Source organism: Dicentrarchus labrax, unplaced genomic scaffold (genome assembly GCF_905237075.1).
Source record: "Dicentrarchus labrax unplaced genomic scaffold, dlabrax2021, whole genome shotgun sequence".
NCBI lineage: Eukaryota > Metazoa > Chordata > Actinopteri > Moronidae > Dicentrarchus > Dicentrarchus labrax.
In genome coordinates this window covers 7,828,694-7,849,846 of record NW_026136723.1, presented here as the reverse complement: position 1 = coordinate 7,849,846, position 21,153 = coordinate 7,828,694, and the positions used below count along the sequence as shown (strand labels likewise).

The following is a 21,153-nucleotide window of genomic DNA, read 5'->3' as shown; positions in this document are numbered from 1 at the left end:
TTACTTTATATTACATTATATTATATTATATTATACCTATATTACTTTACATTACATTATATATTATAACTATATTACTTTACTTTACATTACATTATATTATACCTATATTACTTTACATTACATTATATTATACCTATATTACTTTACATTATATCTATATTACTTTACATTACATAACATTATATTATACCTATATTACATTCACATACATTATATTATACCTATATTACTTAACTTACATTATATTATACCTATATTACTTTACATTACATTATATTATACCTATATTACTTTATATTATATTATACCTGTATTACTTTACATTACATTATACCTTTATTACTTTACATTACATTATACCTATATTACTTAACATTATATTATATTATACCTATATTACTTTATATTATATTATACCTGTATTACTTTACATTACATTATATTATACCTGTATTACTTTACATTACATTACATTATATTATACCTATATTACTTTACATTCCATTAAAGTAAATTAAATCAGATTAGATTGTTGTATTATATAAAATTATTATCATTAAAATCATTGTCTTTCACTAAATTCGATTTTATTGAATATGTTAAGGTGCTAGACACCGACTCTGTGGGGCTTCAGCAGGTTCAAGTGTTAGGGTTGTGAGTCCTGCTGCACACAGGCCTGACAATCTGAGTCACTGTCCTCACACAGCTTTGGCCTCTTAGCAATCCCCTCCCAGTGTCTCTCCCTGCTGCTCTTTCTGGAGGATCTGAGGCTACAAGTGGATGCAGTCAGCTCTTAGGGGCTTTCCTCCTCTCTGAGGCTTTCCTAACAAGTCCTACTCGGACCCTGAGCAGGACGCCCCTCCTCGTCACTGTCCTCCCTGCTCCTCTTCCTTGAAGAGTTGAAGCCACAGGCTGATGAAGTGGGTTCTTCAGAGCTGTCTGTGTCAAGGAGGCAGTTCCAGGACTCTGATGAAGGCAATGGTCGATCCTCAAAGCCAAGCGGTCTGATGATGTCATCATCACTTTCATCCTCATCATCACCCTCTACACCATGCTCCCTGTCGTCATCATCTTCTTCCACAAATGACAAGGTGTCATCAGAATCCTCGCTGGTTGAGGAGGAAGACAAGTCATCGTCCTCTCCGTCACTCTCATCATCAGAGGAGCGAGGGGGAATGTTCTTATATTCTTCATCATCATCTTCAGAGATAACAACAATCTCCACATCCTCATCGTCAGAGAAGATGTAGATGGGGACAGTGTTACCGTTGTCATCGATGATCCTGATCACTTCAGGGATTCCTTCAGCTGCAGGACGCTCTACAATGTAGTAGACACCTGAGGGAAAAAGTTAAAGCACAAGACTAAATAATCAATAATCAAAGTTTAACTTAGAAAAATAGATTCAGTTCTGAAGTTACAAATATTTTGAAGCGTGGATTAAATAACAATTAAATTCTGCTTCGTGTGTGACATATCTTCAGCTTCAACAACCAAACAACTGATTACTTTGATTGTAATGCAGTTAAATATCAGACATTAGCTTTTTCTAACACAGCCCCATCCCCTTCAAAATGGGGAGAAGAGAACAGAGAATAAGCAGGAAGCTTCTCATTCAGACAGATCAGTGTTCATGCAAGACCACATCACTTAGATCATCAAACAGCTCACACACACACACACACACACACACACACACACACACACACACACACACACGAGAGAGCTCTTTTTTTGATCTTTATTCAGATCCCAACACACATTCTGACACATGATCGCAGAGGAGAGCGCAGGTAGGGGACACGGAGCATGCACCGCCACGACTTTGTGAGAACATGCTGACTTTCAGACATTCCTACGTCATCTTACCTCTTAAAAATATAGATTTGGTTCCGCGCAACAAGTCGCCTAGCCCAGTCCCTCTCTGAGGCTGAACAGTGAACAAGACAAATCAGATTTATTAAAGGGTAATACGAGACGATATCACACACCTACTGAACAAGACACGTCCATAAAAACTGTACAATCATTGTCGAGGAGCAAACAGAGGCATTACGAGGAAGAGTATTGGACCAAATTTTGATTTTGAAACATGTGACAAAGACAGAAGGATTACACAAAAGTCTCTGCGAACCATTTGGAGCCGAAAAAAAAAAACATTTCTCAACTTATCAACTGTATGGCAGATATGTAGATGATGTTTTTGTACTTTTCAGATAAGCTGCAAGTTTGAATTCACTATATCCACTACATGCTTTCTCAGTATTCAAATTACCGAAGAAGATTGTACTTTGTTCACATTTGCAATAAAAGCACAAAAGATCACCCCCTTCCCCTCAAACAAAGTCTTCCCATACACAGATCAAACACACAGCACAGCAACTATATGGGTATATCTGTAAATGTACAGTGTAACATACGCATAGTGACACATGAATCACACAAATGCATCAGTGTTATTAAATACAGGTACAACAAGTATGTAAATAGACTGATATCATATAATGGTAATGTATAAGATGACTGAAATGGACAGAATAATAGAATAAAACTTTGTTCAGTCAGGTTTAGCTACATTCACATGCAGTAAGTGATAAGCGGTATAAAGTATTGATATAGTCAAATGTGCGCAAAACTGCATGCGTAATTACGCACGCTGGACCTTGGGTACCTCGACTAGGTCATGCTCAGTCAACAAGAGGGCTTCTCCAGAATAACCACACAAATGTCTGCGCTTCTGTCAACACTATAGTCGCTTATTATTCGCATTGCATCCTGGACGCAGCACGCGCACAGCCGCGTGATTAACCACTAAAGTAGCTAACTCTGTTTACACAATTAATACGTTTCACTCATATTAATATAACAACATTTCACGTGAAAGTCCTTAATGCCAATTAAAGCGATGATAAAAACTGTCAACAACAGTCACCAACAGTCAGACACTGTAACGTTAGTTCACTTTACAATAGTTCCATCGTCTCCATGGTTACCAAAAATCCTGATTTTAACGCATTTTATGAAAAAAGGTCCAGTCGCCATCTTGTTTCTAACAATTTCGAGGCCAATTTCGACAAAATTGATGCCCTCAAAGCAAAATAACAGTGTGTTCAAACCACTACACCATTGTTCATATATTCCACACATTTCCCGCTACTTTTAATACAATAAACCCAACTAATAACAAGTTTATACCGAGAAAACGTCCAGTATCACCCAACCTGTGTTTTCCAAACAGGCCATCAAATATTCAGCTTCTTTTCCACCTTTAAGTTCAACACGTTATGTTAATTTCTGTACCGAGGAAGCTTTCAAAGTTGTTATTGAGGTTCATTCATGAATATAACGTTATTAGTGTTACCTGCATGGAGACTGTCGGGGGCAGGCTGCCCTCCAGGTCCCGGCAGGTGTTCCTCTGTTGGTCTGTTAAAAGACATTTCTGCTCTAGTTTGCTTTTCTTTTCTTCAGTTCAGTTCAGTTCTCCAACAAGGTCCGTTTTCCAGATGCTTCCAGATGCTTCGGCTCTCCAAAGAGTTTTGCAGGTCAACTCGGGTCAAGTTCAAATGCAAAGTGAGAAAGCTGAAAGGTCAGCAGGGCTTAAATGACCTCTGTGGCGTCACCGTTCTGTTTCCATGGCTTTTACTGACGCACGCGCATGTACCTGTACGTGAGAGAGAAAGATTTTAATAAGCAGGCACATGGATGATATTAATTGTCTCGTTTTTATATCTGCAGTTGATTCCTTCATGCAACCCGAAAGATGATATTTCATATTGTGCCTATCATAACTCCTCTACACGTTATTATCTTGTGCAAACAATATATGTACATGTGCTCACAACAACTTTATGTTTGTGGCGCCTGATAATTGTAAAACAAGATCATAACAAGGTACCAACTTCTGCACAGTAGATCTGAAATAATCTCTTGCAGCAGCTGATGCGTTCAGGGCCGCCGCGGTCAGTTTGTCAGTCAGTCAGAGAGTTGGAGTGCTTCAAGCTGTAGTCCAATATTTTGGCAATATTGTGCAATATTTTTTGTATTTTGTCAACACAAAATAATCAGTAGACCTGCAGTCAGCGGTACAGGCCTACTGAGGCAGTAAGCATGCGCAGTGTGACGGACAGAAACACATCCCGACAGATTAACCTTTTTTTTTTTTTTAGATCAATTAATTAAAGCAAATTTAAAGTTTCTTTATACATTCATTGATATGCCACCAAATCTGCTGGGTGCCATTGAAAGAGAGCCTCCTTGCATCTGAGCCTGAGCAGTACCTGCTCTACAGATATGAAGCATTTCCTTTGATCAAAGTGCTCATCGCCTTTCTTTTTTTATTTTATTTGTTGTTGTTGTTGTTGAAAGAAATGGATGGAGGAGAATGGTGCACTTAAACCAAAAACATCTAACAAACAGAGGCACCCAGTACACTCATTACTTTATCAGGTGACCATTACTTACTGTACATTGTGATGTCCCCTCAATTCATTTGTTCATGGTGAGCAGTAGCAAACCCTGCATGAGTCGAAAATGACTTAATGTTTTGTATCCTTATTATACAATATATACAAGTGTTATCTGAGGGATCTGCAAACAGCAATTGTTTTGTTTTTGCATAATTTAGTTTGGCCTGATGCTCTATTTTGTGATATTTAAAATTCAGAAATGGTCTTTTATTCTAGTTTGCCAATACACCAATTATATTTGACACTAACACTGTTTATGATTATGCTCTCTATTGTTAATATTGTTAATATATATAAATATTTCACTAGCTTATTTTATTTTACAGCTCTATTACACTCACAGTAACTCACAGGGGTGGATCTAGAGAAATACTCACGGGGTGACCAGAGGGTCACACTCACACTCACATTTATAAATGTGAAGATATTACATGAACATATACACTGAATAGAAATATCTAAAGGTGGCATTGTTTTAATAATTTTTTCCAAATATCAATATGTCCTACATTAGGCCATAAAAGACCATTAAATTAATTTAAATTTTTAAGACATCCTTTTCAAAATGAATCTAAATATATATGTTACATTTGCCAACATTTGACCCCAAACTAGGATAGCTGGGGTGGCCACACCCTCTAGATCCGCCCCTGGTACCTCAGTTTCCTGGAAGTGCAATAATAATCACTAGAGTAGATTCCTTACATGGACATTTTCAGAGCGATCTCTTGACCTCCGACCTCAGGGTATCTGAATGAAAATGGGTTCTGTGTGTACCCAGGAGTCTCCCCTTTGCAGACACATTCATGTTAATGCCATGCAGTTTTTTGCATGTGGTATAAATGTGTTATTTCTAGTGTATTTGAATATTTCTACATACTGGGGTCCATAAACAGTATTGGAACTGCATAAACTGGGAATGACTGGAAAGCTGAGACACATACTTCCTGCCACTCGTGCATTAGTCAGTGATCCTTGTGTGTCACCCAGTCAAACCATCCTGGAAACGCCCCTGACTATTGCCACTCTGCTACACGTAGCTCACTCGCTCACAATACGTCTATTTACAGCTGCAACATGACACTGAAATGAACACATATTACTGCAGATACTGTAAGTGAAGTAGAACACTGAGCTGAAAAAGGTTTTAAAAGAGCAAAAGCACTTTCATTCCTCTTTCTGCTGGCAGCAACAGTGTTTTTGTTGCCATCATATCACACCTCATCACACAGCACAGGGCACACAATATTACAACCCCACAGTCACACCCTGTACTTTGCTGTTCTGACCAGATGAGGGCGCCATGCTGTCACAGTAGAAAGAGGAGCCAGCTGAAGCACAAGATGAAACACATACTGTATATAGGCTACAAATTAAAGACCAAATTTATAAATGTGTAATAAGAATAAACGTTAATAACAATGTGCTCAGTTGATACACATACAAAAGCCTCCAAAATCACCATAACTTTGATCTAATAGTATATTCTATATGGTGCATATGGATCTTTGCTGCTTTAAATGCTGTCCTGTGATGCAAGACTGGTTTTAGAACCTATCAAGGCAAATCTTAGCGATCACTGACTGTGACTGATACTGAAATCAATATTTGAGCATTTAGATATTGACAGCTTTCCAGTGAATCTCTTACCCAAAATGCTCTGTAATCAATGCTGTCTGAATGTGGGAAGCAAATCTACTTGCAAGGGTATGGGGGGATGGGGGGATGGGGGGATGGGGGGGATGGGGGGCCTGTGAGATTTGTCAGGTGCTTTGTTGATGCAATTATAACGGATCAAGTATGTCTTTAGAGACGTGGGAAATCTTTGGCAGTGAGTGTTTACTACTGGCTGTCACGATTGTTTGTCATGGCTCTTCCAAATATCCGTGACAGATGTCTTCAGGCCTCAGCGAGCTTTCAGGTGTCGGTATGAATGAAACGTAAAGCACAGAATCACATCTGTCAATGAAAGTGTAGCTGAGGTTGTTTCAATGGCACCTGTAGCTTAGAATCTCCACTTAGTATGGATGTGGAGTGCTGGGCAGATGTGGCAGGTAGTGTCCACTAATCATTTTGGGCTGCAGCTGCAGATGGGCTGGATGGTCTTTCACAGCATGCTGACAGTGTAGATTAAGAATATTCATAACCTGGTCCACAGATTTGTCTTTTGAGTGCCTGTAGTGAGAATAATTCTTCTAACAACTATCAATTTCCCTTGATATCCACAGTGTTTGGGTACCTACATCATGAAATAATTCACTCGGTTGTTGCAAAGTAATCATTTCCCCTATATTCATTTATCAAATAGTGTCACGGTAGTGCAGACTGAGTGATTAGAACGGCTATTACCACCAAATGTCCTCTAACAGAGTGCAATCGGACTGACAATGAAAACACCACAATTGAGAGGACTCATATTTGAACCTAAAGCTAGTGTTTGACACACAATAATGTCATGAAGGATGTGAAAACCAGCCCCCGTCCCACGCGTGACTCCCTGTGACGAAGCGGCTTCTGCAACAGTCTTCAAAGAGCCTCATGAACACAGGCTCCAAAGCTCCCACTGAAATCCTCCAACTTATCCTGCTACTACTACTCCACTACCGTTTTATTATGTACACTTAAAAACATTTCTCTCCTCCTCTTGGCCAAGCTGGCAGCGTGGCTCTAGTGATGGCAATGTCCGTCGGTCGGATGGACTACATTCTGAAGTTTGGTAGAAACATTAACGTCGCCCTCAGGCTCCTCTGTAAAAACCCTAACTCGTGCCGCCAGAAGGTCAAAATCTGAATTTGTCTAATAAAAATGCAAAACTAACGACATTCCCATCAGCCTCAGCTGTACTTCGTTGAGTGCTAATTAGCAAATGTTAGCATACTTACAACTCATATGGTGAACATGATACCCAATGAACATCATGTTAGCATGCATATACAGCCTCAGAGAGCAGCTTACGTGGATACAGACTCTTTTGTCCAACTTTGTTTTCTCTCAATGTAAGCTCTATCTCTTTATGAAAGGTTTCATATAAACATCCATTTCTAACTTTAATACTGTCAGAGTTCATGAATTGGCTCTGAGAATCTTACCAGTGCACTTTATTTCAGGAGATCCATGTGCCTTAACGCATTTAAGCAAGTCAGTGTTGTGAAACGGAGGCAAGGACTTTACTTTGGATTACTTTGTTTTCATGTCTCTTTTGCAAAGAGATCTTGATCTCAGTGAGACTTCCTGAATAAATAAAGCTTATATAAGTAAAACCACATCAAGAGACGACAGCAGACTTTGAGAATGTGGTCTGTGCCACTTTTAGCTCATGCTGACTGTGTTCTGTTTTTGTGGATGCTTCTTTGTCTCGCCATTGAGGATTACAATGGACACACAGATTTCTAAACCTTTCTTGTAATTTTGTGCCTCCCAAGAATGTCGGACCTTTTGTCTTACAGGGTGCTTTGGTAGTGTTAATAGTAGGCATTATCAGGCATGTGGCTCAGGGGTGGGGTGTAGAAGGTTGGCGGCTCAATCCCCGGCTCCTCCCGCTGCACGTTGAAGTGTCCTTAAGCACAATACTGACCCCAGAACTGCTCTTGATGCTGTGCCATCAGTGTATGAATGTATAGTCTCACAGCCTAAACTATACAGAGTGAATGCAGGCTCTGTGAAAATATAAATTAAATAATAAATTAAATTCAGAAACAATATTCTTGGGGAAAAATGTTTTTCATCCTCAGTAAATGCAAGCTAGGTCCTCACCCAGAAATGAAAATATATATACGTAAATATCAGCATGACGCAGGGACAAGGACAGCCGTGCAGCATCGGGGTGAGATGTCAATCAATGCACGGATGGAAAACATGGCTGTGCATTTGATAAACAGCATACTCCACACACCATCATCAGAACACACTGTGTGCTGCTTCAGACACGTCGAATGGTCTCTGTGCGAGCTGAAATGAAAAGTTCAGGACTCAGTTAACAGCTGCCTCAACCTTGTATGAGGGCAATAATAAATAAATCCACAGCAAACGTCTTACGAAGATTTAATGTACATTTATTCTTAACACGTGGAACATATAGTATAAAGATTTCATACTGAATAAATGATATTCATTAAGCCAAAAAAAGGAAAAAAGAGGAATTTACATCAAGTTTTTAGCTACATCATCTGAAATACAAATATGCAGAATCCGCATCACTGGAAAAAAAAAACAAAAAAAACAAAATTAAAATGGTTTCTTCATCAAGGTCTAGTTTGTCATTTATGAAGGAGCTCAAATGGAACCGCAGACATGATTTTTGTTATATTCTCTACACCCAGACCGGAGACAAACTGAAACTTGAAGTTGTGTTTGTTGGGGGTGGCGTTGGACAGCAGCTAAACACCCCCCTCCCTCCCCCGGAGCGCGATACGAGCAGGGTGAGGCGCCTAAGTAACGGAGAGGGTGGGCATCAAGTAATCACATGGCGTACTTGATGCGGGGAAACTTGTAATCGTCAAAGATTAAAAATGGTGAAGAGCAACAGAAGTTGAGAAAGAGAGAGAAGTGTAATGTACAACATCATATATACACTGCAGCTTGGACTGCATCTAGAGTTGAGGACCAGTCCTAAAGAGGTGACTTTTTAATATAAGGGTCAAGTCATACAATCAAGGGACAAAGAGAAGAGGTCGGGGTGTTGTAGGTTCACCATACTTTGGGGGGAAAGCCGTTTTCTCTCTCGACATTAACTAAAACTGTTTTTAAAAACTACAGTTTGCTGCCAAGCCAGCGTATCTCAGTGTGAAACAGTATTATTACAGTATGTTTACAGTTTTTAAGGTGTACAGTACAGAAAAAAGTCCTACAATCTACTGCACAGGCCTCCCATGACAGATGTCTGTTCACAGCCAATAATGTGGTTCCTGTGGGGCTGAGTATATAGCATCCAAAGTTACAGCAATTATACCACACCACAGTCCGTGAGTCTATTAAGCCTCCAAACATGAACCATAATATTGTTTAGTCCGTGGCCCCTTCCCCCTGCCGACCCCCCCCGAGGGAGAAAGCGAGCACATGTATCCCCCAAACTCACTGTAAACGAGACAGCAACTTTGGTTACAGTTTCTTCTTTTTTCTGGAGATTTTTCTTTTCATTAAAAAACAAGTCCTTTCCGCAGGGCAGCGCACTCTGTCCTATGCCTGGGTCCCAATCTGCTCTTCTTTGTCAGTATCTTTCCATTTCAGACGTTTAAAATCCACAGCTACTTCATGATATTCCTTCCTTTAGTGAGAAGCAGGGGTAGAAAGACAGTGGAATCCGAGGTGATTTTGCATAAATAAAAAAAAAAAAAAGGACAGTCAGTTTTGCTCTTTTCACTCACACGCAACAGACACACACACATACAAAAAAAAGGGGGGTGACTGGGAACGGAAAGAGGCAGAGCTGAAACCTCCCCACGGCTGTCATGACTGGCCAATCAGAAACAGTACGTCACAGATCACTTGGGACACCAGAGAGTTCATAAGTGGGGACACTGAGATGTCCAGTAGCCGCGACTCGTACAAAGTGAACTCCGAGTGGTTCTCCTCCACCTTAGCCAGGGCGTGTAGGGCCCGGGCCGCCCGCCGCATCATGTCCACACTCGTGGGCTCAAACTGAGGTGCGCCCTGCATTTGTAGCAGGGAGCTCTGGCTCTGCTGGTACTGTGTGGCAGCTAGGCTGTCCTCCAGGAAGCCCAGCAGGTTACCCACACTGCCTTTCTGCACAGCAATAGCCCGCGCCGCTAGGTTGTCACCCTGCGCCAAGTTAGCCAACAGGACGACCGCCATTTCCCGGCAAACGGCCACCTTGCGTTCACCGACCAGGCGTACAAGCGAGCCGTACAGCTTCTCCAAGCGGCTGAACGGTGGTGTTGCCAGAATGAGGTCGACATTGTTGTCCTGGATGCTGAGCTTGCTGAGGGTCTCGAGGACCAGTCTCTGGGGGGAAAGTGAGCCGTGGGGCCCCAGTGTGGGGAAGGGGTCCAGGGCCTCTGCTGAGGGGCAGACAGCCCAGTGGAGCAGGCCATCCAGCAGCGGCAGGCATATACTCTCTGGGTATATAGAAAGGTCCAGCTGGCCTGAGATGTTCGCCAGAGTGACCAGGCAGTTCTCTCTTAACACCTCGAGGCAGTCCCACCACCACTCATCTCTCTCACAGCTCACGCCTTCATCTTCCTCGTCCTCCTTCTCATAGGTGACTGGGGCCTGTTTGCGTTCGGGGTGCCTGTGGTGGAGCAGCACCAGGCGGCCCAACAGCAGCAGGAGGCCTGGGTGTTTCGACATCTCCAGGTCGTTCCCGGGGATGAAGGAGAGGCTGCGCACTATGTTGGAAATGCAGATGCAGCGTCGAGCTAGTGAGTCCTGCCAGTCCGACAGAGTGCTGAGCGGCGTCTCGTCCTTGCTGTGAGGCTCGTCCTCCAGGATCTTGATGTTGCGACGGCTCTGGAGGTCAGGGTTGATGCTGAACAGGTACTTGCCGTTCTCTTTCTGCTCTTCAGCGCCTCCGCGAACCACTTCCTCCGTGACCGACCCAGGGCGGGCAGATAGTACATCATCAATGGTGGCAGTGACCGGTGCGCCAATGGGAAGAGGAGGAGGGGGCTTCTCCGCTGGAGACTTCTGAGGTTCAGAAGACTGGGGTGGCTGCTGCTGCCGAGGCTTGTCCTCCCCGTTGGACTTGGATTTATCAGGGTTTTCCGTCACAGTCTCAGTCACCTGGACCTTCTTGCGGCTCTCAGTGGCTGCTTGCGTGCGTTTCCGCTGCTTGAGAAGAGCCATCCGGCTCTCAAAGTGGGTCTGGATGTGTTCGGTGGTGTCACCACCACCAATGCTCCAGTGTATCAGGCCGCTATCAAAGCTCTGCCGCTGCCCAAGTTTGGACGAGTGGTTCACCAGGAAGGGATTCTTCTTTCGCACCACCTTGATGGGGAGTTTATCAAACTTGCTAGCCTGCTTGGGCTTTTCCGAGTGGAGGTTGGGGTCCTGGGAGGACCCTGAGGTAGAGGTATTGGGTTCCTTGATAGAAGACTCCCTTTCCTTCTCCTCTTCCTCGTCTTCAGAAGACTTGTCTTTCTGTGAGCTATCCTCCTCCTGTTTCACCTGGACCAGTGAGGAGGTGTCAGGATTGGCCTTTGTGTCCTCTACCTCCTCATCCTCTTCGTCCTCTTCGTCCACATCCATGCCCTCGCCCTCAGGCATTGGAATTTCATCATCAGAGTCCTCAGCAGCATTGGGGTCTATGAGGGTGCGCTGGCCCTGGTCTCCTACTTCGTACTCCTTTAAGATGCCAAATATCTCGATGAGGCAGCGTCTGAAGTACTCCACCACCAGCTCCAGGAATCCAGGCAGCTGGGAAAAAGAGGAAGAAGAAAGTCACCAAAACAATCCTATAAACTCGTACACCATGCGATAAGATGCGTCATTTTGTTGTGTTACTGGACATATTACAGATGTGGGTTTGTGGAACTTACCTGGCACAAGTTAAAAGTAGAAATGCTATTGTCATCATACAGTAAAATGTTAATGGTGTCCAAGGCCCAGGTGCTTTCAGCTAGTAAGCCCGACTTTAGTGACATCATCACTCTCCAAGCCTCAGGAGTGCCTGTAAAAAGACAAAAACAGAATGAATATGAGCCAACTGGATCATGATCAGATATTACAGCTGTGAATGACAGATAGAGGTTCACTGATCTGCACCATCAGGACTGGCATTAATTTAATTCCTAATTACCCATGTCACCTTTTCCAAATAAGCTGCTTTTATCTGATATACAATTCAATTCAATCTCCCACAGCCAAGCCAAGGGTATCAAATGGCAAATTCAGGTCAGACAGGCAGGTGGTCATTCACCAGATAGTTGATGGTGATTAGTACTGAGGCAATTGATTAAAAGACATGGTCAAAAGCAGCTCTGTAGACTCCAGTCTATTTGTCATTGTTCTTAATAAGCAGTTTTTGAGTCGATAATGTTCCAGGACTTCTTTAGTTAAACAGCTGACATTTTACTCTAGTCACTGCTGTACAGATCCATGCAACACGAAAATACAGAGTCAGGCATGAAATATAAATACTGTACCAATGTCTTTCATGGTGAGCCGCCTGCGAGGCTTGAGGTGGGGTTGGGAGGCCTCAACAGAGCCAGGAGGGAAGGCCACATCTCGCCTGATCATGGGTTGCTGCACAGGGGCCTGGCCTATGTGGGAGGCAGGAACTGGGGGTCCAGCTTTCTGCACCTTAATGCCCGGATGCATGTAGGGTGACTTGCTGGGCGACGTCCTGCTTTCCATGGGCCGTGGCATGGGCGCTGGGCTCGACACCTGAGGAATGTGGTTCTGGGAAGTCTGGTAGGTGGATGGCAGGGGTCTGGTCATGGGAGGTCCAGAGCTACCGGGGCCAAATGGCGGCTGCCGTTGGTTGACGTGACCGGGCCACTGACCCTCGTGGTTCATGCGTTGGTCTGCCGGCATCATCTCCTCTGAGCGGTTCATGCCGTGATAACCGGGGCCCTGGCCTGGTACAGGAGGTCCCTGTCGGTTGGGATAGTTGGTGTAGCCCATCTCATTGCGGCCCTGCCACATAGGACCCTGGGGGCCGTCAGGACCTGATGGCATGGGGCTTGCCATCATCTGGGGAGCCATTGGAGACTGGGAGTTGGGGCCTGCAGATGACGGTCCTCTGTCCCGGCCAAAAGGGAAGGGAAACTGGTTCTGTGGGCCTGGTGGTCTGCGGTCCCCTCCAGGGTATGCATTATACTGGTTATACATGTCTTGTTGGCCTTGGGGCCCAGAGGACTGGGGTCCTGGCTGCTGCTGACCAGTGTAGGGCACGTTGTACATTTCCCCCTCATGGCGCTTGGCTGGAGGACCGTACCCCCCATCTACAGGACGCTTGTAGTTCTGTCAAAGACAACATTCAGCATTACATGTCATAGTTCATCATCTTTTTACAATCATTTCAAGAAGAATTAATTCTTGCGTCTGTTCAACGGCAGCACAGATATGAAAGTTTACCTTTACTGCATATATAGTAAACATATATCTATAATTAGGGCAGTGTTTAAAAGAGAGAAATCAAGTTCCAGTAAGATAACTGCAAACACCGAACAAAATGTTCTTACCGGTTGCTGCTGTGGATACATTCCTGGCTGTTGATTTGGGTACGGGCCACCAGGGGGAGCTCCTTGGCCAGGGAACTGATTGGTATAGGAGTCATGCCTGAAAACAATAACAAAAGTTCACACCATTACATTTCACATTTCTTCTTTACAGTAAATGCACATGCAGTTGTAGTATCAAACTCCAACGCTGACAATCCTGCAGTGTTTTTAAAACGATCACACTGGCAAAATGCCTTACAACAACCTCTCTCTTTAAAGAAAGACCAATCTTGGCACTGAATGGTACTGACCGTTGCTGTGGTGGAGGGCGGCTGGGTGAGTACATCCCTGTGTCCGCTCCAGAAGGCATCATGTTGGGCTGAGGAGCTCCTGGTCCCATGCTGCCGTCAGGGCCTATGCCTGGCTCCTGCCTGTAAACCCAACAAACAACATTCAGTTGATCTGACTTATATATATATATCCATACGGACAGCGGATGTTTTACAGATATATATATCATTAAAAGATTACGTTGAATTATACAGTATGCTTACCTTCGGTCATATCCGTAAGGGAACTGTTGCCTCTGGCCCATCTGCATGTTGCCCATAGGGCCTGGTGGGCCTCTGTTATACTGTTCTCCCATTCCACTGTTAGGGCCTGGTTGCATGAACTGCTCTCCAGCTTAGAAAATAAAGAAACACAGATTGATGTTAGTTTCAGCTCTCACAGAACTCCTACAGCATCTGATTAGCCGGTTTGTTTGGCAGTCGCTCACCTTTCCTCATGCCACCGAAGGGGTCCTTGTTGGACTCGTAGGGACCCATTCGACCCATCATCTCTGGGCCTCCCATTCCGGGCTGGTAGCCCTGTGAGTTGGGAGTCATGGCATTCCTTCTGGAAAATGCAGGGTCTCCCCCGTCAGCAAAGGGGTCCTGCAGATTAACGCTACTCCTGTAGGAGTGCAGGGGGCTTGTTAGTAAAACAGAGAGGTTTTTGGTTCATAGATATTATTTTCAATAAATCCAGGACTCCTATATGGTTTGTTTCAAAATTCTTCTTAATGTTCCTGTTTTGTTTATTGTTTAATAGCCCCTGCTATTCCTTGGCACCCAAAAGTTCAAGAATTGAGAGATTGAGTTGCATTATTTATATCAGACATTACAGTGTTTTTCTAAGGCCAATAACAAATGTCCGTCCATATATTTCAAGACATTCAAAACTGCGTGGATGCCATGTGCAGTGAATGCATCTACTTAATCTTCAGTTTTCTGGGGCACATTCATAATACTGTACTTTATATTTTGTATGTTACTGCAGTCATTTTCCAGACCCCATGCTTGTGTTCTTCATTATTATACTCCTCTTAAAAACTTATTAACAAGCTGGTTGGTTGTGTATATCTTAGCATGACCTACCATTACATAACTTAAAGCATATTTTCCTGTTTGCTGTATTCTATTACTATTTCCTGATGCAATGATCCCGTCTCTCCAGAAGGATCAGTTTCATTTTATTGTGATGACTCCTGATATTGTTAACATCATAGAAACATGATATTGTGGCTTCTAACTTGTACCTGACGCCAGGTATCGGAGGCATTTGCGTGTGCGGGGTGGAGGCTGGGGTGGGGGGCTTCAGGTCTCCCCCCTCTGCCATGGAACTACTGGTGGACTGAGGAGTCTGGGGTCCTTGCAGGGATCCAGAACCAGCTGCAAAACAAGCACATGCACACACTGAGTACTGGGGAAACGACAATAAAAAGTCCTCAGGTTTGTAAAATTTAAAGATTCCAGAGAATTTAAAGCACATCTCCAGGAATAAAGGCAAGAGTTGATAGCTGATAGTGAAGTGGGATAGTCTTGTGGATAGGCTGAGCACTGCTGGGGGCTTTCAGGAACACATGCTGCTTTTGGCAATCCTAAATCCCATTAAGAAATTCCTGAGCGCTGCACAGAGGAACACAGTTTGTGTCAAGCTGACTGGCTTTTGAGTGCACAGCAAGCGAAAATGTTGAATCTTCCAGCTCATCACAGCATGCAAACCCCCCACCGCCCCCACCCCAACTTCCCATCACCCTCCTCCCTCAACCACCGCTGGCTCTTGGAGTCACCGGGGAACAATGATCTAAAACCTGACTCTGACAGATTACGGCCTGACCTGCAGACAGGAGACAGCAAGTTGCGTATGTGTGCATGAGAGTGAGTGATTGTTTGTTTATGTTGTGTGTGTGTGTGTGTGTGTGTGTGTGTGTGTGACATAGTAGCGCTCATCCTTAACTTAAGCTCAGGACTTCTCACTATTAGCACGCCAGTCTGATGACTCACAGGTTCCCATTCATTAAACTGGCACACACATATATACACACACACACACACACACACACACACACACACACACACAACACCGGGGTCACTGGCAGGTCACATTTATTCACATTTTCTCACATCACCCTCTCGCCTCTCTAGCTCACACACACACACACACACACACACACACACACACACACACACACACAACACAACTCCCACTCCCCCTCCCCTCCCCCTCCCCCCTCCCCCTCCTCGCTCTGGGCAGGGATTTCCCTCTACTAAAGATGAAGGGAGGAAAGGGGAGGGGGGGGGATCTCGTGAGGATGGAAAAAATAGCATGGTAGAAACAGAGAGTGAGAGTGAGTGAGTGAGTGTGAGTGTGAGAGTGAGAGTGAGAGTGAGTGAGTGAGAGAGAGAGAGAGAGAGAATCACGGCACTTTTACGCACACACATACACACACATTGAAGCCTCTTCCCCCCATTCATCATTTCTGGCTCAGTACTAATCTCCAGGGAGTGTTGCCTTGCCTCTGTAGCCCTGGGCCAGGCACCAGGCAGCGAGGACACGCCACTGACGGGGCATCGCTATCGCCAAATCACCTCCCGCCCCATGTCGCTTTCCCCCCCGCCCTCCCCTTCCCAGCTCTTCCTTCGTACTAACTAGAGGCTGATGCCAGCTGACAAGCACCCTGATGTCTCCTGTAACAACACCCCGGCGCTGACTCAGTGCCCCGTGTCTGACAGCCTGGGTCTCGGCCAGACTGAAGCAACACGTGGTCGCTCCTGGTGTGGTTGCTCCTGGCAGCTAAAACCAGAGTCCCTCCAAAACAAACAGCTTCCAGGCGACACATCGTCCCGAGAACCCCCGCCACCCCCCACCCGCTTAACCTCTGACTGACTGCCAGTTTACACACTGACTTTTTCCCAACATTCAGAGTTCATTCAAAGATTTGGCATGCTGGTGGCATCACTGTTAGCACAAAAAAAACAACGAGGGACAGTCAGAAAGGACAAGTCTTTCGTCATGTCCTGTGCAAATGCCAAGGAGTATTCCCCCAAGAGATGCGTTCGTGGAACTGTCCAGAGGATGTGGTGCACTCCTGTGACTTACAGCTACACCGCCGTCATTTACAACTCCTCCAATATATGCCAAAATAGCAGTGATTTATGGATGATGGCGGCGCTGTACAGGAGATGACAAACGATGCTCTGAGATCGGCTTTTAACACAGCAATTAATAGGATACAATAAAATACAGTAGTTTATAGGGCAGATGATGTGAAGCAAATAAAGCAAGGAGGATGTGATAAATTGCATGGAAACTACACTGCACCCCAGGGAGAAAGAGAAAAATGAAATAAGCTTTCACTCATTGGGTGTGATTTAACTCCGTGAGGGAAAAGAAATGGTGATGAGATGCGGGCGCTCACCTGGGCTGGGAGGCTGGATCTTCGGCGGGTTCTTTTTGTTGTCCGTGTTGAAGAAGTCCGGGGGCGGGTCCTCGCCACGCTCGATCTTGCACTCGAAGGCGTACAAACACTGGATGTACTGTTTCTTGAGCGAACTGGCCGCGCTGCTCGACGTGCCCACGTTCAGGTTGGTGGCCAGCTCCCTCCACTTCTTGTTCTTGTTCACCTGGTGGGCGATAGAGGAAGGAAGGAGGCGGCTCAGAAAGCTGCACACAACAGCCTTACAGGAATCAGTGCTGTCTGTTTTCTATTCACATCAAACTGAGGTGGGATCGAGGCATACCTGGGTGAGGCCGCCGATCTCTTTGACGGACACGTAGAGTCTGAAGAGGTCGAGAGGCTTGCGTCCCACAGCGGGCAGGTTGTTCATGCCCATGGCCTTCTCCTCAGCGAAGGCCAGGTATCGATCCACCCACATCTTCCTCTCTGGCTCTGGGCCAAGCTCGTACAGACGAGTGATCTTCTCGTTGGTGATGGTGGAGGAGCTCGACTTCTACAGGAAAGGTAGGAAATCATGAGATGGGGAAAAAAGCTCTAATGAGCAACAAGAATTTCACTGTGTGGATTTAGACCTTATACCTTTTTGGATTCAGTCTTGGGAGTCCCTTCCACTTTGTTGTTAATCTTCTGGGCAGGGTTCAGTTTTTCCATGCCAAACTCCGAACTGGGAGCCATTCCTGGGTGTTTTGGGGTAAGAAATTAAAGATTACCAATCTATAACACCCTTTTATGGACAAAACTTCCAGCCATGGTACCACAGAACCATAACCACATCATCTTCAGTGAAGGTTTTACTCACCAGGGGTGTTGTTGGCTATATTTGCTGCCATTGGGTATGGCCCTGGCCCTCCCTGGTTCATCATACCGTGCATGCTGTTCATGCCAGGGCCGTATGGAGAGCCTGCTCCTATCATGCCCTGAGACATGTTAGGGTAGCCAGGTGGCCTAGAGAAGAGAAAGCTTGTTTAGAACACAGCTGATAAAATCGCATCATTATCACAAAGTCAAAAGGTTTAAATTTAATTTAAAAAGGTATCCATTTCTTTTTGTTTGCCTTTCTATTTGATTCTGTAACAAATCTATGCTTATTTACTTGTCTTGCTTTAACAGCACTCAGCTTATTCTGTAGGAAACATAAATTTTGGTCATATGATTCTAGCAATTGCCAAGCCCACGAGTGCCTCTCTGTAGGCTGAGCTGGCATCCTCGCTGGGAAAAGATGTGATTCACTGATGTCAGAGACCATCTCCTGCTTTCTCTTATTCTCCACTTTTTCCTTTTCTCTCATAGATAAGTGTTTGGTCTACTGCCATGTACTCTGCAGCACACTCAGGCACCAAAACACACAACAGACCGGCTTGCACGTGGGAAGAACCAATCATTTTTCATGGTCACACGATCAGCACACAGAAGCAAGGACACGCACACACACGCACACACGCACACACACACACACACACACACACACACACACACACACACACACACACACACACACACACACACACACACACACACACACACACACACACACACACACAGACATTGAGTTAAAAGAAAGAAAAAAAACTCTTCAGGCTCAAGTGTCCTAATACAATGAGTCGCACTGACCCTCGCCAGTCAACTACTCCCCGGGGTCTCATTGAGACTGTAGCCAGTAGCTGTAAGCACCCACCTGTTATGTATGGAGTTTGTGGGTCCGTGGTGCATGGAAGGGCCGCCGTCCTTCCTGTTCATGCCTGGAGGGGGACACATCCCAGACGCCACCTGAGGAGGCATGCCGGCCATGTTTGAGGCCATCGCAGGACCGTAGGGCCGAGCACCCATCTGCCCTGTGCCTATTCTGCCAGGCGGGATGCTTCCATACGGAGCACCGCTGGCCTGACCAGGCATGGGGTTCATGGAGCCGCCCATGCCGGGACCGCTGGGGTAGTTGGCGTTGGGCATCCCTGTGTAGGCGGGCTGCCTGGGGTAACCTGGAGATGGAAAGACATTTGGATTTTAGCCTGCTACCCACAATCATCTGTTTCATCCTACTGTGTTCATAAACTGTCTCAACCTAAAACAGTGAAATCTGCTGAAGGACTTTGCTCATCTCTCCCTGACGAGATAAAGAGTTTCGGCAGCCCAGCTCTAAATTTACCTCTGTGCTGCCTGTTCTGACAAGCAGCCTGATGAAGCGGGCTTTATCTGGCCCTCGCTGTTCGCTGCTATGACTCATAGCCGAACTTCTTCAAAGCCCACAGAAACCATCTGAGACTTCAAAGTGAAGTCATATAATTTCATAAATATATGAAGTGAGAGGAAACTTCAAAGCCTTTTTTAAATCTGGGCTATCTGTGAAACTGTGATGGTCGCAGGACGACAACTGTAAACTCATTCATAATATTTTAAGGATTTGGAAAAAAAACCCTGCATGATATGACGGAGCAGAGTGCACCACTCAACACCGTACTTTCCTCTGTTCTACTATGTTGTTAACCAGTGTAAAAAGCTTTATAAAGTAACACCACTTACACTTTTGCCCTGAGGCCTCACCTTGTGGACCGTACTGGCCCCCCTGAGGCCCATAGTTTCCCATGGAGTTGTTCTGGGGATAGGGTCCCATCCCACTATGTATCTGGCCTCCCGAAGACTGGCGTGGAGATAAGGCGGAGCCAGGTTGTCCAGGGGACCCGTATGGGGGCATCTGAGGGTTACGCATGTACACTGGAGAGGATTGGGAGTGAACACCATCAGATACACAATTCTTAATTTAAAAAAAATCTCTGCATGTACTTAAACCGACATTATGACCCTGTAAAGCTCTTTACTTCCTCACAAACACACTGCAGTACAGTGTGTCTGTCTGCTGTTTCCCTCATTTGACCTGGCAAGTAACAATCTTATTTAAAGTTACAGCCTGGGGGAGTGCTTACAGGAGGAAGGAATGCATACAAATGCAAACAATCACACTCACAATAAAAGCTACTGGGGACGTGGCACACATTCTTGCCCTGAGCTGAGGAGCTTTTCGTTTTAAAAGACACCCATAAGGGGCGCCCAGTTAGCTCAGTGGGTAGAGCTGGCGACCCATGTACCGAGGCTGAGTCCTTGCTGCAGCGGCCCATGGTTCGAATCCGACCAGTGGCCCTTTGCTGCGTGTCATCCCCTCCCTCTCTCTGCCCCCCTATCAAATAAAGGCAATAAAAGCCCTCCCCCACTTAAAAAAAAAAAAAAGACACCCATTTGAACCCGCCTTGAAGCATGTATCAACACTCACCCCTGTCCTGGCCCATGGCTGACTGGTTCATGGAAGAGTGCATGATGCTGTCCGACTGGACGCTGGGCGGCCGGGGAGGCATCTGATTACCTGCAGGACCGCAACAACACGAAAGGTTCAGGATCTCAAAAAAGGTATTGAAATCACCTTCAGAACGTATTATTATTTTCAGATTGTCTCAATTATCTTAACTGCTTCCTTAAACTTTGAAATGTAGACCATCAAATCAGAATAAGCCAATGAAATCCAAAGATAAAACAAAAAGAAAGACTACGTCAGCGTTCTGTTGGCTGCCTGTTAAAACTGCTCTCCACAATGAGTTGTTGGTGGCATCCCAACTTCTGTTATTCTGGCGTCTGAATGGTTTACTAGCATCATGTTAGGAGAAAATGTTCCCATCTGGCAAGTCACTTCATGAATTACAAATGTGATCCGTTGTATTTGTGAGTGAACAAGTGTTGAAATGGAACTCTAAATCTTTCCCCTGTTTGTTGACAGGATGTTTCACACAGCATCCAACTT

The 21,153-nt window shown here is 45.0% G+C and overlaps 2 protein-coding genes across 7 annotated transcripts in view; both read right to left on the bottom strand.

Moving 5' to 3' along the window:
* Positions 1-598: 598 nt before the first annotated feature.
* On the bottom strand, positions 599-8,491 carry LOC127357742 (uncharacterized). Of its 2 annotated transcripts, none has more exons than XM_051390152.1 (4): positions 8,223-8,491; positions 3,365-8,125; positions 1,873-1,933; positions 599-1,341 (listed from the first exon to the last, which is right to left on the bottom strand). In XM_051390152.1, the coding sequence occupies exons 2-4, from the start codon at positions 3,368-3,370 to the stop codon at positions 827-829; spliced, it is 582 nt and encodes a 193-aa protein (XP_051246112.1). In that variant the 5' UTR covers positions 3,371-8,125; positions 8,223-8,491; the 3' UTR covers positions 599-826. The 2 variants fall into 2 exon arrangements, with proteins under 2 accessions (XP_051246112.1, XP_051246111.1); XM_051390151.1 differs by lacking the exon at positions 1,873-1,933 and having other exon boundaries at positions 3,365-3,664; positions 7,902-8,125.
* Positions 8,492-8,505: 14 nt separating this feature from the next.
* arid1ab (AT rich interactive domain 1Ab (SWI-like)) overlaps positions 8,506-21,153 on the bottom strand; it is a 53,796-nt gene continuing 41,148 nt past the window's right edge. For 4 of the 5 annotated variants that reach the window (XM_051390119.1, XM_051390121.1, XM_051390122.1 and 1 more), the window contains 15 exons: positions 20,632-20,721; positions 19,887-20,078; positions 19,045-19,345; positions 18,169-18,314; positions 17,949-18,046; positions 17,653-17,862; positions 17,331-17,535; positions 15,168-15,300; positions 14,367-14,542; positions 14,143-14,272; positions 13,900-14,019; positions 13,610-13,706; positions 12,569-13,388; positions 11,963-12,093; positions 8,506-11,840 (listed from right to left, as the gene is read on the bottom strand). In XM_051390119.1, coding sequence (XP_051246079.1) covers positions 9,915-11,840; positions 11,963-12,093; positions 12,569-13,388; positions 13,610-13,706; positions 13,900-14,019; positions 14,143-14,272; positions 14,367-14,542; positions 15,168-15,300; positions 17,331-17,535; positions 17,653-17,862; positions 17,949-18,046; positions 18,169-18,314; positions 19,045-19,345; positions 19,887-20,078; positions 20,632-20,721 — 4,775 coding nt within the window. In that variant the 3' untranslated portion in view covers positions 8,506-9,914. The remainder of the gene's footprint in view (positions 11,841-11,962; positions 12,094-12,568; positions 13,389-13,609; positions 13,707-13,899; positions 14,020-14,142; positions 14,273-14,366; positions 14,543-15,167; positions 15,301-17,330; positions 17,536-17,652; positions 17,863-17,948; positions 18,047-18,168; positions 18,315-19,044; positions 19,346-19,886; positions 20,079-20,631; positions 20,722-21,153) is intronic. The other variant, XM_051390120.1, reaches the window with a different exon arrangement.

What these genes read in the sequence shown, in the direction of transcription:
- LOC127357742 (XM_051390151.1), bottom strand. Translation starts at nt 3,440, where the DNA reads ATGTCTTTTAACAGACCAACAGAGGAACACCTGCCGGGACCTGGAGGG. An exon ending in CCCCGACAGTCTCCATGCAG is followed by an intron (nt 1,342 to 3,364) that starts GTAACACTAATA and finishes TTTTTCCCTCAG; the next exon opens with GTGTCTACTACATTGTAGAG.